The sequence below is a fragment of the Osmerus eperlanus genome, chromosome 14 (genome assembly GCF_963692335.1).
Source record: "Osmerus eperlanus chromosome 14, fOsmEpe2.1, whole genome shotgun sequence".
Taxonomy (NCBI): domain Eukaryota; kingdom Metazoa; phylum Chordata; class Actinopteri; order Osmeriformes; family Osmeridae; genus Osmerus; species Osmerus eperlanus.
The window spans coordinates 7507559-7523903 of NC_085031.1; the positions used below are offsets into that span (position 1 = coordinate 7507559).

General features: G+C 38.7%; 2 protein-coding genes across 4 annotated transcripts; both read left to right on the forward strand.

Annotated features, from left to right (window-relative positions):
- Window positions 1-1729: 1729 nt before the first annotated feature.
- Window positions 1730-10638, forward strand: ncs1a (neuronal calcium sensor 1a). 3 transcript variants are annotated; one of them, XM_062477791.1, is made up of 9 exons: window positions 1736-2082; window positions 2166-2338; window positions 5004-5028; window positions 6767-6905; window positions 7270-7348; window positions 7981-8069; window positions 8236-8313; window positions 9040-9165; window positions 9524-10638. In XM_062477791.1, the coding sequence occupies exons 2-8, from the start codon at window positions 2275-2277 to the stop codon at window positions 9136-9138; spliced, it is 573 nt and encodes a 190-aa protein (XP_062333775.1). In that variant the 5' UTR covers window positions 1736-2082; window positions 2166-2274; the 3' UTR covers window positions 9139-9165; window positions 9524-10638. The 3 variants fall into 3 exon arrangements, with proteins under 3 accessions (XP_062333776.1, XP_062333775.1, XP_062333774.1); XM_062477790.1 differs by having other exon boundaries at window positions 1740-2082; window positions 9430-10637; XM_062477792.1 differs by lacking the exons at window positions 9040-9165; window positions 9524-10638 and adding an exon at window positions 8761-9015 and having other exon boundaries at window positions 1730-2082.
- A 1369-nt stretch (window positions 10639-12007) lies between these two features.
- On the forward strand, window positions 12008-15650 carry LOC134033575 (serine/threonine-protein phosphatase 6 catalytic subunit). The gene is made up of 7 exons (XM_062477789.1): window positions 12008-12374; window positions 12846-12941; window positions 13125-13190; window positions 13398-13539; window positions 13930-14009; window positions 14143-14352; window positions 14517-15650. Exons 1-7 carry the CDS (start codon window positions 12300-12302, stop codon window positions 14763-14765), a joined length of 918 nt encoding a protein of 305 aa, XP_062333773.1. The 5' UTR covers window positions 12008-12299; the 3' UTR covers window positions 14766-15650.
- The last annotated feature ends 695 nt before the right edge of the window (window positions 15651-16345 follow it).

Genomic DNA, 16345 nt, shown 5'->3' on the forward strand with positions numbered 1-16345 from the left:
ACAATTGATCTGAGAAATTCCTCTGATTATCCCTGATATGTCTATAATTTCAAATGCCCAGATTATGAAACCACAGACCGCACCAGTGTATCATGGGTACTGTCTAACACTCTTGGCGAAGTTACAATAATTTGGTCATTTGTGCATGGAATTTTTCTGGAAATGAGACAGGCTCTGCCATGTGGGTGGACACTTGCAGAAAATATACAGACAGTTCCTGCTGCTTGATTTAACCCTTGTGTTATCTTCGGGTCATTCTGACCCATCAGTCATTGTGACCCACCGTCGTATTGCGACAGATTTACCGCATACAAAGACAAAGTGAAGCATTTTCTTTTAACCGTTGGGCTGTCTCAGACCCCCCACATTGCAAAGGTTAAAAGAAAATTATTTTAATTTGTTTTTGTATTGGGTAAAATTGGGTAAACACAACGATGGTTCGTTATGAACCTTTGGGTCATGTGACCCGAAGGCAGCACGAGGGTTAAGTAGATATAATGCTAGTCAGGTACTACAATGCCGTTAATGCTGTGAAATTACTTCAATTGTCCTTATGAAGAAAATTTTACTAGCTGTGATAAAAAATAATAATAATGCTTTTTTCACATGACCACTTTCTCCTTTAGTTGAGAGCTCTCCACTTTGTGAACAATGCCACTGCCAACCTCACTGACCCACTCTACAAAACTTGAAATGTACTGACCGGCCTGACCATTGCATTCGACAGAGTGATGGTGCCTCACAAGGACTTGGGCTTCGGAAAGTTTCTCATGTTGTGGTAAAGTAGACTTGCAGTTCGGCAGTTCATGCAATCCCAAGTGGGGTTTGGAGTACATTTCTTTATGCATGTACTGACAGGATTGTATACACAGGATCAACCCCTGACATTACCCATGTCTCTGGCTCTGTGGTGGTCACCCAGCCCCATCTCAGAAAGGGCTGTTTCTGTGTTTCTGGACAACTGGAACAGTGATGAGTCACTGTTCCAGTTGTCCAGAAACACCTCAGAGGAAAAACTGGAGCCTGTGTTCACTCCAATAAGAGTCTGTCACATCTTCTGTCATATTTCTGTAAAAACTCAGTACAAACGGGGAGTATTTCTGCTTGGATTCTAATTTAGACTTTGTTCTTATACAGCAAGAAGGTCAGCGGCGCATAGAAATGCATTGAGTGATCTAAACAAAGGACAAAAGGGGCCACATATCACTACTAAGCCCTACAAATTGGAGTCACCACATCAGTCCCATCAGTGTCTCCTATCTTCAGTTTCATTTGGGATTAATAATAGTGATTTAATTTAATTGCTGAGTCTTGGGAAAGGCATTTGCCCATATCATCAAATCCATTGGCTTGTGCTAACATATACACTTCTGACCTTTGATTGTGCTTTTAGTTCACTGAGCTTTAGTACTTATTGGTGTATTTTTACTTCATTTCGAAGTAGCATGCTTGCCTGCCAATTTCTTAATATTCATGAGCCCTCTTACATGCTTTGTCTAAAGGGATTTTAACATATGCAAATGATAGTTGGCTGGACCCTAGAAACGCCCTGTTTTTAAGTCAACGAAAATAAGCCATTTATCTTCTTTGAGCAGATCAGCTGTATATTTGTATGTAGAGAGAGAGACAGAGAATAGAAAAGGCCAGTACATTTAGTCATTTAGCAGACGCTCTTATCCCCAGTAAAGAGGGGGAGTGGTTCCCGTTGTCAGGGACAACAGTATCAACACGTCTCTCAGCCACACAGACACACTCCCACCCTCTTTCAGAGAAGTGAGGGAGACAGGGAGCTTTCGTCTTTGTGCCAGCCCAATCCCTCCATTTGTCCCTAGCCTGACGCTGGAAAATCTTCAGGGCATGAGAGATATCACTGGGCCTAGACCCCCCCCAAAACAACATCTCTGTTTTCTACAGGGAGTTTCAATTCCAGTAGCGGTGGTGGCAAAGCAGGATCACAGGAAGCAGGAGGGACACAACAGAGTGGGTGACAGCCCCCTCTCTCTTTCTCCCCAGACAGCCTTGCTTCTCGCTTGCTCGCTGCAGTCTTTCTACCCAAGGATGGGCCGGTCCTGCTATCTAATAGTATTTCTACCCTTTTAATGTTCTGTCTTTGATTTTTTTTTACCGCAACGTAACTTCCTGTCCTACTTTGACTGCCATTTAAGGAGCAAGTGCCCAGAAAATGTTGCCATGCATTTAGAATGAGTGCTAAAACATCAGAAGTGTTTTGAGGGTTGTGGCGGAAGCTTATACCACCGTGGCTAATTGGGAGCCATGGGGAAGTCTAACAGCAAACTCAAGCCTGAGGTTGTGGAGGAACTGACCAGGAAGACCTACTGTAAGTTCTCTCTCTTTCTATTCACTTGAATTGCAGTTGCTAGTGAATCTTGTAACCACAGGTAGTACACACTCCCATTTTATCAACAAGATAAGTGGAAATTTTGAATTTAGTCACAAGTTCAAATGAGCTTAGTCGGAAATACATTTCTGAAGACTACCTGATTATAATATCATTGACATGTTGTAGTGTGAAATTCATAGTATCTTAATATCAATTATCCAAAGAATATTAAGACACAAACATACTGTAAACATAACATACAACTGTCTGATTGAAGAGACCAGTTTGAAGCACATCACTGAGAAGTTTATCAATTAAGCAATAGGTTTGGCTTGATGGAAAATAGAGAAACCATTGAGCCATCTCAAATTGAATAGGTTGCTTTGCTTAGAAATTGCATGCTGAAGTAAAACCTGCCACGTGCTGAATGATATAGCTAGTTCTGCTCAAGATGGCAAACGGTAAAATTAATGTTTTCCATTCAACTCTCACTATTTGAAAAATTAAAAGTCCAATTATTCATGTCCATTTTGTTTCTGTCATAACGTTTCTGTGTTTTCTGTAATCGTTTAAAACACTATTCATCACAAAAGTAGACTTTGATGTACGTAAGACAAGTTCAACAAACATTGCGATGGCCTCGTCTCAACTATACATGTTCCAGCAATAAAAATAAAAGCTTAAACAAATAAACTTTGTCCTCTCAGGCCATTTTCAAGTTACCTTACCCAAGCCATCAGCATGTATCTATTGCCCTCAATCACAACATTATTTTCTTCAACATCTCTAAAGCTAGATTTTTCTCATGATTTATATTTTTTAATATACCTTATTTTAAGATAAACAATAGTTTAATAAACTTCCACGGTATATTCAAACATAATTTTGTATTGCATTGTCACTTTGCACATTGAATTGCCATTTGTGCCACAATGCATTGTCATTTGAATTGCGGATCCATTGCCAAAGAGTCAAATAAACGTCCACGTTTGTCTTCCTCTTTACTTTTGCCCCTGTCCTTCAGCCACGTTTGTAGCATTCAGCTGTCCCCTCATGTGAACACACTTGATATTATTTGTCATGGAGGGCTTGTTCTTGTCTGTAGTAAAACTATATTAGACTCACAATTTAACCTATTGGGTACCCATAAAGACAGGTGCCAGTCATTGGAAGATGGTCAGTTTGTCAGAATTACATACCGATATGTAGTTGATCCAAGTGTTGTTGTTTTTATTCAAGTTTTGAATAATATAATCTGTTATTTAACAGTATTTAGGACACTGACATCAATTATGAGACAGCTTTAGACATGAGTGACTGCATTGCTTGACATAGTGAGCTTTGCCCCATTAGTTTACCAATTAAGTAGAATGTATGTATTATTTATAAGCAGAATGTAAAGTGTACATGTAGGATATAAACTGTAATTCACCACCATGAGGGGAGTTGGGTGTGTGATAGCGTGTATCTGGATGAACACCCCCTGCAGAGGGAAAGAAAGGGTGTCACAGGGGCTAGTTTCCTGCTGGGATTCACAAAGCGTATCCTAATTATGGGTGTGTGCCAGTGGTGCTCGCTGGCAAGTGAGAACAGATGAAAAGGACGCCTTAGTTCGGAGGAATATGAAAAACCTTCAGGCAGTAGTCAATCCATTAGTTGATTGGTGATATGGTGAGTGAGGCTATGGCTTACACATTTATCTTAATCATAGCTTCCTCAAAATTATTAGATGCTTTTAGATGGGGTTTTGCTCTGTTGCCTTGGCACCAAATATTTAGAGTAATTGTTAATAAAAATAAAAATTATTAGACATTTATGTAGAGCCATCTATTGATTTATAATATAACTTCTTTCTCAATAGTGACCTTTGGCAGAAGTATGCAAGGGTGATTGTCATTTGGTTACAGGGAAAAATAACCACATTGCTTTTTTCTGCCATTGTCTCCAAGCTTTCCCTCCCAGTCTGTAATTGCTTCTCTTTGACTGAGAAATGTGATATGTAATTACAGTCCTCTTTCCCTCTTCATTCTTCTCATTTCACTCTGTATCTGTTGTCTTTTGCTTCATTTTCCATTCCTCATTCTTTTATAATCAGTAATTTTCCCATCAAATTGCAGTTTATCTAGCCTTATTTCTTGTTATCTGCCTGTCCTTCTTATTTTATAAGACCCCTATCTGCTCTCCTTTATGAAAGCTAATCCCTTTTTCCCCTCCATCCCCTAACTGGGAAGGGGAAGAACATCCACACGTGGCTGATTGAGGGTGCATAGGGCTCACAGCCCACTCACGAATGGAGACGTGAATTATTAGTGGATGTGTATTAGAGATAGAGAACAGGGTTTCCTCATCTGTAAACGCCTCATATAGAGCACTCAGGGAAGAAACTGTCTTGGATCCAGTGTCATGTGTTTCCCAGCCCTATTTAACAAGGGCTAAGCAGAATTGCAAGATTGCCCACTGTACTCCATGTGAGAGATGCTAGAGTACAGGACAAACTGTAAACATGCTTCTAACCAAAAGTCCTGGGAGAGGGACATAAATTGTTGCCAACATGACCAGGTTCTTAAACACAGAAGCAAATTTTACAGGAAACATCAGTATCCACAAGCTGAGGAACAGGCTTTATAATCCTAACACTCCTCCTTTTCTGTTGTTTCTCCAGTCACTGAAAAAGAGGTACAACAATGGTAAGTTTTCAGAATGTTTTCATCAAGCAAATTCTTTCCAGCCCATTGTGCGATAATCTTTCTACATAATAAATGTTGAATATTCTACCCATGCGTCTTTGAGTCTGGTGACAGATGTAAACAGCTAAAATTAAATCATCTTTCCTTTCGATGTTCCTTCCACCTTATTTATCTCAATAAAATACCATGCAGAAATATTTACACTATTTGTTCCAGCAACCTTCTATTTGAGTCCTCTGTTGCCATGGACACCAAACACAACACTTTGTATTTTCTCCACAAGATCTTGGATAGAAATAGAAAAAATTGCAGGCACACAAATAGTCACTGTTGAACTGCTTTCAACAGCTTTCATAGCTATTACCACCACAAGTAAAAATGTAGACAGTGCATAAACTGTGCCCTTCACAACAAACATTAAGATCACAATTCAAATTGGTGGCTGGTGTGCATTAGAGCATGTAACTATTTGCTTGGCTTGTTGTACTGTACATTAACATGGCTGACATGTGGTGTTTGCATTGCCCAGTGAGGAGTACAGGATAAATGCACAAAGCAGATGTGATGTTTGACAGTTTGTAAAGAAATTGAGAGCCAAGACGGTAGTGCTCAGTTCACACTTATCAATGTAGTAATAATGGATGCAGCAGTAGATTTAGATCCTTCTATATAAAGTTTAAACTCACTTAGGGGTAGGAATATCTCTGGCATAGAACATTTGGTAAACTATTTCATGTCAAAGATTATGAATGCACGAGGGCAAATTTTACTAAATGGCCAGCACTCTTCTGGCCTAAACCACAGCCTCCTTGTGCCCTCACATAAACAATCCCTACGATGAAGCATGGTGGTGGCAACATCATGCTTTGGGGTTGCTTCTCAGGAGCAGGGGCAGGGAGACAGGTCAGGACTGAGGGAAGGATGAATGGAGACACATATTGAGAGATTCATTAAAAAAAACTCCATTAGTACACACAGCCTCAGACTGGGGCGAAGTCCATGTGTCGCCACCACCTTTCGGCCATTCCAAAAGCTGATGGTAATACAGTCAACACTATTGAAGTGATTAAAAGTGGCTTTGCATTAACCCAAATGCAGGACAAACGCAACTAATGACAAAGGGTTCAAATGAAGGGGTGTTTAAAACCTTTTAAGGAGTGAGTTATTTTTCCAAAACGGAAGCTAGCTAGTTTTAGTTAGCTTCCGTTACCTAGCAACCTAGCATAATACTCGTAGCAATGCTACTACCTGCTAGTGTTAATTGTTAGCCTCCTAATTGTAAATTTTGAAGCCATACTATAGCGTTTGTCATATAGTTTTTGTCTATCGGAAAATAGTCGGTTGGAATGTTCAGAATCACATATGTGTGACGCTACTCCTTAACGGGTTTTTAATGGAGGATCGGGGGTTGTGGAGAAGCGGGCAAGGCAGGAGAAAAGGGCTGGTCAGGCGAGGCAGACAGCGCAGGTAGGCCAACGGGGTAGGTAGGGCAGGAAAGATAATTGGGATGACAGGGCAGGGAGGTTTGACAGGCAGGTCAGGCAGGCTAAAGGTACAGGCAGGCAGACAGGAACCGGGGAGTGACTGCACGACAGGAGATAAGTTCAAACCAAAGGTGATTGATGTACGATATACGTAGACCACTTTTACCTCTTCTCTATTACTCTGCATCTCTTTCTTTTCCTTCCCCTGTTTTCCACTTTTTTAAACTCTTTTTACCTGAATGATTTCTTCACAGGTATAAAGGCTTCATCAAAGACTGCCCCAGTGGTCAGCTAGACTCAGCTGGCTTCCAAAAGATTTATAAACAATTCTTCCCCTTTGGTGACCCAACCAAGTTTGCCACCTTTGTCTTCAATGTCTTTGATGAGAATAAGGTAACAGGCAGACTATGTTCAAGTATAGTTTAGGTCTTGTCTGTGGTTGTGTGTGTTTGTGCAAGTATGTGCAAGTGTAGGGCTATGTTTGTCCAAACTGTTTTGATGTATATAATGGACACCACCTTTGTCTAGTGCTATTCATGAAATTAATGGAAATGAAATGTCTGACTACTTTCTTGTTTCCCCACTTGTCTCCTATTGTCTTATTCTTATTTGTTGTTCTTACAACCTTGTCCCTTTTCCTTCTGCCCTTTAACTCTTCCTGTCGCTCTTTCTGCCTTTGCGTCTTACTCTACTTTTCTTTCAACACTCTCTTTCAACACTGTCCCTATCGTGTTCTACATTTTATATTTCTCTGCAGGATGGGCGTATTGAATTTTCAGAATTCATTCAGGCACTGTCAGTTACTTCCAGGGGCACACTGGATGAAAAACTACGATGTAAGAGAACACCATATAATCCACTACGTGACCTTAGTCCAACCACTATTTTGTTCACCTCTCTTACCTTTTTACATTTGAATGTATTCATGGCGTGTGTTGTTGTGAATTCCTTGGATGTGATTATAGGTACAAAAATGAAGCAAATGGCCTCATTTTGAATTAGTTTAATAAGCAAAAACACTACACTGTGTCACTACAGTTAGTGGTGTAGGTTTTAGGAGTAAAAGTTTTTTTATTACAAATGGAAATAACAATTACATTTCCCAACATAACTGACTAAGGTGTTAAAAGAAAATTACACATACGCAAACATACTGTTATACATTTCCCTTTGGGCTTTACAGTGTTTGAGTAACTGCTGAAAGGTGTTACATCTTTAATTAAGATGTTTAAGGCTGTTGAAGTTAGGACTCTTAATGACAGTGAACCTATGTCAAACCTCAAAGCTGTCATCACTTACTATGAAGAGTAGTCATAAAGCTTGGATTTCTAGTCTGCTCTAACCACTGGTTTTTCTCTTGTTTAATATCACAGAGATGTATGAAAAATGTCTTGTCTGTTTATGTACCGTAAACGTAAAAACAAATGTAAAGATGTTTTCCCATGTGCTGCTTTCCCGGTTCCCACAGGGGCCTTCAAGCTTTACGATCTGGACAATGATGGCTACATAACGCGAGACGAGATGCTGAACATTGTAGATGCAATCTACCAGATGGTGGTACGTCTTTCCTCTTATTTCCTGCCCTTCAAATGAGTGAAATCAGTCTTCCAAGTGCTATTTAACAACACATAAACAAATGGCAATTTATTGTGAAGAATTGGACATTGTGGGCCACATACAGTATGTCTTTATGTGTGCATCTGGGTTTGCGTGCACTTCTCAGGGAAACACAGTGGAGTTGCCAGAGGAGGAAAACACACCTGAGAAGAGAGTGGACCGTATCTTTGCATTAATGGACAAGGTAGAGAAACACAAACATGGTAGGGACACATAAGTAGATCAGTTATGAATACATACTAAGCAACTCGAAGCAGTTGTGCTGATCTGGTGGGTAGGTTTTTCTATTCTGAGATAAAGGATCTGGCTCTCAATACTCTTTTACTGATTTGGAACACAGTGTTCTGTTTTGAGATTAAAACTGATATTAATATAATAATCCATGACATAAGGTCCTTGGTTTATTTGTCTGAAGGTCCTTTAGTGGCTCAGCCAAAGGTCAGACTTGAACCCCATAGAATATGTATGGAGAGACCTTAAGATTGCAGTTCCCACTATTTGATGGATCAGAGCTTGTATTGAGAGAAGATGGGAGGAAAAAATGCTCAAATCTAGTTGTGCAAAGCTAGTAGAGGGATACCCAAGACTCAAGGTTCTTACACGTTAATAAAAACTACATCTCCCTTTATAGGTATCCGAAACGGCTGACATTTTGGTTCCATGGGATTCTTCCTTGACCAAATCAGCATGCTAAATGTAATTAAAATCTATATAAAAAATTTGATGATTTGGCGCAGATTTACCAGATTTAGGGTAAATATACATGCAGTGAGATATTTCAGTCAACAAACAATAATAACAATATTTTGTTCTGTGTAGATTGATGCCAGAAAATAGGAGAATACTGAATACTTTCCAAAGGGACCGTAGTCTGGATCTAAACAAAAGATTAAAATGTGTCTTTTGTCAGAATGCAGATGGTATGCTGACTCTGCAGGAATTCCAGGAAGGCTCCAAAGCAGACCCCTCCATTGTCCAAGCACTATCGCTGTATGACGGGCTTGTGTAGCATAGCATGCCCTTGGTTCTCCACACTGTAAGTACTGGTTGACTCCATCAAGAGAACCATGTTCACTTTCTCCAGGCATAGTTGATTATAATATATGGGAGGAAAAGTTTGCACTCTCTCCACCCAAATAGGGGGTAGAGAGAGTTGAGGTTCTTGACAGAATTTCTGGATCTACTGAATTTACGAAGAAGAAATCTGTCTTTTGGTCTTAAACTATTTTAGCTTGTAAACAATGAATTTGTATTTGAAGTATGTTGTAGAAAATTAAATTATTCTCTCTCCATCCTCTAGTGTGGACTGTTAATATGCTCCTTGTCATCTGAAAGGGACAGATCTGTTGCTTGTTCTGCCCTCTTACTCTTTCTGCCCATCTTGCCCTTCTCAGCTACTTAAAGAGAGCATATGAACATGGACTCAGTATTACTGAAGTAGTGCGGATCTTGGTCTATAATCATTCAAGACCATGGCTTCTATATAAACATCATGGGGGGAATCTCCAGTGACATTAATATTCCCGCTTGAGAATTGTTTTAATTTACAAGGAAGAAAGCATAGATCAAAACTTAATGTCACTGGAGAGTTGACAGAAACGCAGCTGATGAACTATGATCCAAACGTTGACTATGTTTTTCTATCTATTTATTTTGTTAATGAGTGTCAGTATGCCACTACAAGGAGCAGGCAACTGAAGAACATTGCTGCTGAGTACAAAATGATGCACCCACGGTCATTGGAATGCTTTGGAAATACACACTTATTTGATGTGATTATGGCGTTTAATGTTTTATAAAGTAACGCCTTAAATGTTTATTTTGCACAAAGTACATTTTCGTTGATGTTGTTGATTTAAAAACCAATGAAGACATTTGAATGGCTGCTGCTGTAATTTTTTGTACAGGTATTCTGTATGTTAAAGGCAGGGTAGGTAAGTTTTGCCAAACCAGCTATTTTGGTTTGAGTTTGAAAGTATCCAACCCAAAATATCCCACACCCTCCCTTCAAAGTCACTCCCCCAAAACACATGAACACGCTGCCTGACTACTGCGATGATACACAGGCAGAGGGCATGCAGGTAGATAGGTACAAACTAAGGTAAGTAGCCTGTTTAGTCCAATCATTGCATTTGGTCCAAAGCAATGATTGGTTGTGTTTATTACAGTTCTGCGACAGCCACTGATATTGGATTATTTTATTTTTTTACAGTCAGACCATTTGATTTATTGATTGCTATCAGGATGTCAAGTTTATTTCAGCAAATATGACACAAAGTGCTTCTCAAAAACATTACCTACCTTGCCTTAAAGAAGTAGTTTATTTATTTATTGTAATGTACAAAAGTCATGTTGACGTCTAAGCAAATCTTCAAGGATAGCACTACTATTATACTACTGTACTGCAAACACATTACAATCTGTGCTGTTATTGCACACTTTATAACACCCTATGCTCCAGAGTTATTTATCATGATGAGATCAAAGAAAATACAAAGAAAATTAGGTTAAGGGTTACTGATGTCTTACTAAGGCATATCATGGCTTAGTTTCTCCTATCGTATTAAGTGGTGTACAGCCACACACAGAGGAATATGCAAATAATCTAAAGGGTGTATTTTTCTTGGTTTTAGATGTGTTATTAAATTGTATTGATTTTATCAACATCCAGACAAATAAATATTTGCACATTCCATAGAATGTCTGTCAGTATCTCATAAGGCACCTGGGGTAGCCCAGCATGTGGCATACCCTGTGTGAAGTGACCATTGTAACCTGTTATATTGGTTGACTGAAATGCATCTAATTTATTTAATCACCATGGTTTATTATTTTATTGATTGTTTTAATAAACAAAAGTGGACTGGAGCAGAAAGAGGATCGACTGGAGCCGAAAGAGGATGTAGGGATCTATTAATTGGAGACAAAACAGTAAGGCAAGTGGAGGTCAGATGGCTGAGCGGTTAGGGAATCAGGCTAGTTATAAGAAGGTTGCCAGTTGAGATACAGTTTTTCAAGGGGAACCAGCAGATGAGGCAAACTGGACATAAAACAGCAATTGTGAACAAACTGATTCACACAGGGACAGAGTAATAATTTCTTCCCTTACAACAACACAGCCTACAAAAGCATTTACAATGACAATGTTTTACAGACGTTTTACATTTACAAATGTTTCCCAAATAAGTGCTTTGTGGACTATAGTCATCCACCCCTGAAACAGCACTGCTTAATGCTGTAATTAGGCCCCCTAGTGTTTTCTGTCTGCCTGCAGGTGTGTCTCTGTGTGCATTTCAGTCCTTATTTTGTCTCTCTCCAGTTCTTGAGGCCAAGTTAACCGAATAAGACATTTCCAGTTGATGTCCACTTTCATTTGTTTCTTGTTTTTACCTGTGCATGAAGTGCTCTGCGATTACTGCACTATTCATTTTGTGAATAATACCTTGTTAATGTGTTTTGTTTGTTTCATGTTTTGAACAGTAGGCCTATAGACTTTGTGGATTAGCCTACTGCACGTATTGTTTTGTAGAACAAATTAGGCCTAAAATGGTTCTGAAATGAAATTATTTTGGGGTCGTCACTTAATGACCTATTACAAATGTGGGTCCTGTAAAAATAATGGACGCGTGACAGCTCCTCAAAAGTGAAGCCAAAACATCGCAATCGCCCCTTGGTGGCTGGTGGGACCTCGATACCGCGGCTCCACCACCGAGTAGCATGTACTCTGGCTCCAAATGACATCCCAAGCGCAAGATGGCAGCACCCGTATCTGGGATATTTTGGCTTCATTTTTGTGCAGTGGGAGGAAGCGGAGACGCCTCGTCCATTCTTTTTAAAGTCTATGGGTTTATTATCTGACCAGTTGAAAACCTCTGTCCTAGAGAACAATAAATAAGCAGGCCCACATTTGGTTAAAAAAACCTGTGTAGGCCTGGTTGGTTGCCAAACCTCACAATTTGAACCTAAAGGTTTTTATTATTTTATCAGTTTTCTGAAATTAATCATTATGTTTCCATAGTAGTATTAAATTATCTTGTTAATATTCTTGTATCTTTGGGAAAGAAAGATTAGCTACTTTTCAAGTTCAACTTGTTTATGTTAATACGGAAGAAATCAACCGGAAATTAGAATCTTTTACTGGCGTCTCCCGTCCTACATGTTGTTCACAACATGGCGCCGTTAGATTTAGATAAATATGTGGAGATTGCAAGACAGTGCAAATATTTACCAGAAAACGACTTAAAGGTTAGTTTTAATGAGTGAACATATTGTTATTAAATTTATTGAACAATATTTGAAGCAAATAATAGTTGTGCTAAAAGTAGCTAGGTCTTTCAGGAGCTAACAGTTGAAGGAAACATTACAGACAAGGCAGGGTAGCCATTAGCTATTAGCAAGCTAACTAGCTTTTTAGGCTAGTTAGAGCAGCTATTTTAGTGAGTCTATCTTGAATTGAACTAGCCTTGCAGAATATCTACCAACTAACGAGCAAGGTAGCTAATTAAACGTTAGTATTTGCTGAGGGCAATTATTGACATCAAGTCAATGGTGAATACGGACTACTGTTGCTCTTTAAATCAGTCATATCCAGTGCATAGCAAACTCTGTTGATTGATTTAACAAAAACTTACTGTACACAAACTTGCCTATCAGTAGTTTTGTAAGATTAACTTTCAAACGATTTTGTAAATTGACTTCATGTTCCTAATGTTGCAGAGATTATGTGACTATGTGTGTGACTTGCTACTAGAGGAATCAAATGTTCAACCAGTCACCACTCCTGTCACTGTTTGTGGAGACATCCATGGTCAGGTAAGATGTCGTTCGAATTGTTTGCGTTATTTTACTCGTTTAGCTCCATCTCTTACACGTAATTTTTGGAAGATTTCGCACTTCCACCACCGAATACGTTTATAGTGTCATTGGGTTTTTAGCATTCTGACATGTGATGCATGCATCTGTAAAAACACTTTACTTTCTGCTTATTGTTCTCAGTTTTATGACCTATGTGAGCTCTTCAGAACTGGTGGACAAGTTCCAGACACAAATTACATTTTCATGGTGAGTTAAAAAATTGGTTATAATATAGATATATTATAATAGATTTGTTTGTAATACACTGTAGGCAGCCTTTAATTATATTGGATTGTTTCACTGCCATATATGCCTTATATTTTATTCAATATAAAGTGTTACATTTCTCTGCTTATCTGATTGTGCCGCAGTTGACTGAAATAAATCATATGTATGTTAATTTATCTTCCCCAGGGAGACTTTGTTGATAGAGGATACTACAGCTTGGAAACATTTACACATCTGCTAGCCTTAAAAGCGAAGTGGCCAGATCGCATCACACTTCTGAGAGGGAATCATGAAAGCAGACAGATTACACAAGTGTATGGTTTTTATGGTAATAATACAATATTTTCCAAATACAATGAATATGTATTAGTTACTTTTAATTTACCCCTCCAAAAGCTTGAATGGTTAAAACATATCAGTTGTCATTGTACTGATGAGAACTGTACATAGATTTCCATTCATTAACCCTAGATCATTCAACTTTGCCCAGTGTCATGTACAGTGTACATGTGCTATTACAGTATGTGTTTTTCATTTGATGAACATGTTTACTACAAGTACATGGATTTGTGAATTTCTTGCAGCATATTTATCCTAAAAATAGAGGGAACATTTAAATTACAGCTTAACAAAATAAATTGTACTCTGGGGATGGTTTGAACTTTCAAAACTTGTGATATAGTTAGTATGAATGTTTATATTTGTTTCAATTTTCCAGATGAGTGCCAAACTAAATATGGAAATGCCAATGCATGGAGATACTGCACAAAAGTGTTTGACATGCTAACTGTTGCTGCTGTGAGTAAAACCAATTATTTACTTTCCCAGAAACTCTTACATTATCTTTTTTTTATATACTTAATTTAACTACTGACTGTACACCCACTTAAGGTTTTAAAAATGGGTAATTAACTTGAGCTTGTATTCACAGTTGATCGATGAGCAGGTACTCTGTGTGCACGGCGGCCTTTCGCCCGACATCAAGACCCTGGACCAGATCCGCACTATTGAGCGCAACCAAGAAATCCCCCACAAAGGGGCCTTCTGTGACCTTGTGTGGTCAGACCCAGAGGATGTTGACACCTGGGCTATCAGTCCACGAGGTGCAGGATGGCTTTTTGGTGCCAAGGTTACTAATGAGGTAAACGCCATGAATTTGACTGTTTTTCCAATTTTAAGGAACAATTACATTTGGGCCTCTGTCCCTTTTTTAAAATGTGTTCAAATCCTTGTATCCAAAATAGATTTAAGACATTCCTTGGGATTGTCAGAGGCACTCAATTATAGCTCTGATTTTTTTCCCAGTTTGTTCACATCAACAATCTGAAGCTGATTTGTCGTGCACATCAGCTGGTCCACGAGGGTTACAAGTTCATGTTTGATGAGAAGCTGGTGACTGTGTGGTCGGCACCCAACTACTGCTACCGCTGTGGAAACATAGCATCAATCATGGTCTTCAAGGATGTGAATACACGAGAGCCCAAGCTTTTCCGTGCTGTTCCAGACTCGGAGCGGGTTATTCCACCCCGAACAACAACACCTTACTTCCTGTAGTTTTAAGATATTTTTTCCCCCAGAAGGTGTTCCCTGCCCCCCACGACCAACTAACATGGTATTTGCTCCATCCAGTTTAAATCTAAACAGTCGTATCCCAGAACCTTTCAGTTGCAGATTTCCAGCGAGTTTTGTAAGTGGGAACGTGTTGTGAGTCATATCTGATGTTCTGGAGAAATCTTAACTTTGTCTTTGGTAAATCTGTTTATACCTATATATTCATACATGGAATGAGTGTTTTAGTTGACTGGATCTCTCTTTGATCATGCCTGTTTCCTCCTCCAAATTGTATTTATAGTTCTTTAGAAATTTCTATAACATACTTATTAAAAAAATATCCAGTATGCCTGAATCTCATTTAAAAAAAAAATCTGAATGGGTTTTCACAAATTTAGGAAAAAAAAGAAGTTTTTGGTCATTTTCTGTTCCCATGTCAAAATACCACCATATACAAAATGACAAAAATGCATCACTTTGTGAATGGTTGTGCATCCGGTATACCACTTAAGATTTTTTTTGTAGTGCAATTCAGTTCTTAATAATAGATCCAGTAAATGTTGGCCTTGTACGTAGGAAAAGCATAGTAACATCTAGAAACAAATGTTTTTTGTTGCTGGCAATAAAATATTATTTTATTTTAACTTATCTGTGGAGAATTGCACTCCAACATCCATTGTTCCACTTGTAATAACGAAAGTGAAGTTTTACTCTATCCCGTTTCTTTTTATTTCAATATTAAAAGGAAAACATTTGAGGGGCAGGGCACAGTTTTTGGCATGTGGGTTGTAAAGGTTTTATACACAATTTTATGTCTTAGTTATCCTTATCTTATTGTTTTAGACTGCCAATTACTTACCAATTGAAAATAAAATACTTTAAACTCAAGGTGCCTTTTAATTTGTATTATGTTAATAGGTATATCCTGACACATTGATTTGTTTGTGGTAACCCAGATTTGTTTGTCTGTGGTAACCCTGTGTAATTAAGACCTGTGGAGAGGGAGGAGCTCAAATAAGAAATCCACTAAGCTACAAACCAGCTGCTTTGTTGTGATTATTAACTTGGAGTGAGCATTATGTGGAGTCTCCACGTAATGCTGAAGAGGGTGTTGTAACACAGTCAGTTTCAACACTGCTTTTATGCTGAGTTTGTAATAAATCAACAAAAGTTGGGACACCGAAGGAATTGTTATTTAATCAATTTATACAGTTTAAGTCACTTCCATTGCTGCACGACATTTGTAAATTGCGAACCCATTACCCATTATTATTTTGTATTTGTAAAACGTAAAAAACATTCTGTTTTGTTTGGTGACCCTAACTTTTTGTTCTGTTCACATGAGCAGATCAAGAAGTAGCAAGCTCAACACTCCTGTACGTTGCATGGATGAAAGCATCCACCAAATAAAAAAGGTGGCTGTTGAAACGAGCCACAACAGATATAGGACAGAACACTATTCCTACCACTTTAGCCTCCTTGGTCGGTTTCTTGAGGCATGGATATAGTGATCCACAAAAGGGCATACAACAATGTTATATATGTTATATAATGCATACTACATCCCAGGTACTGTGCACTAT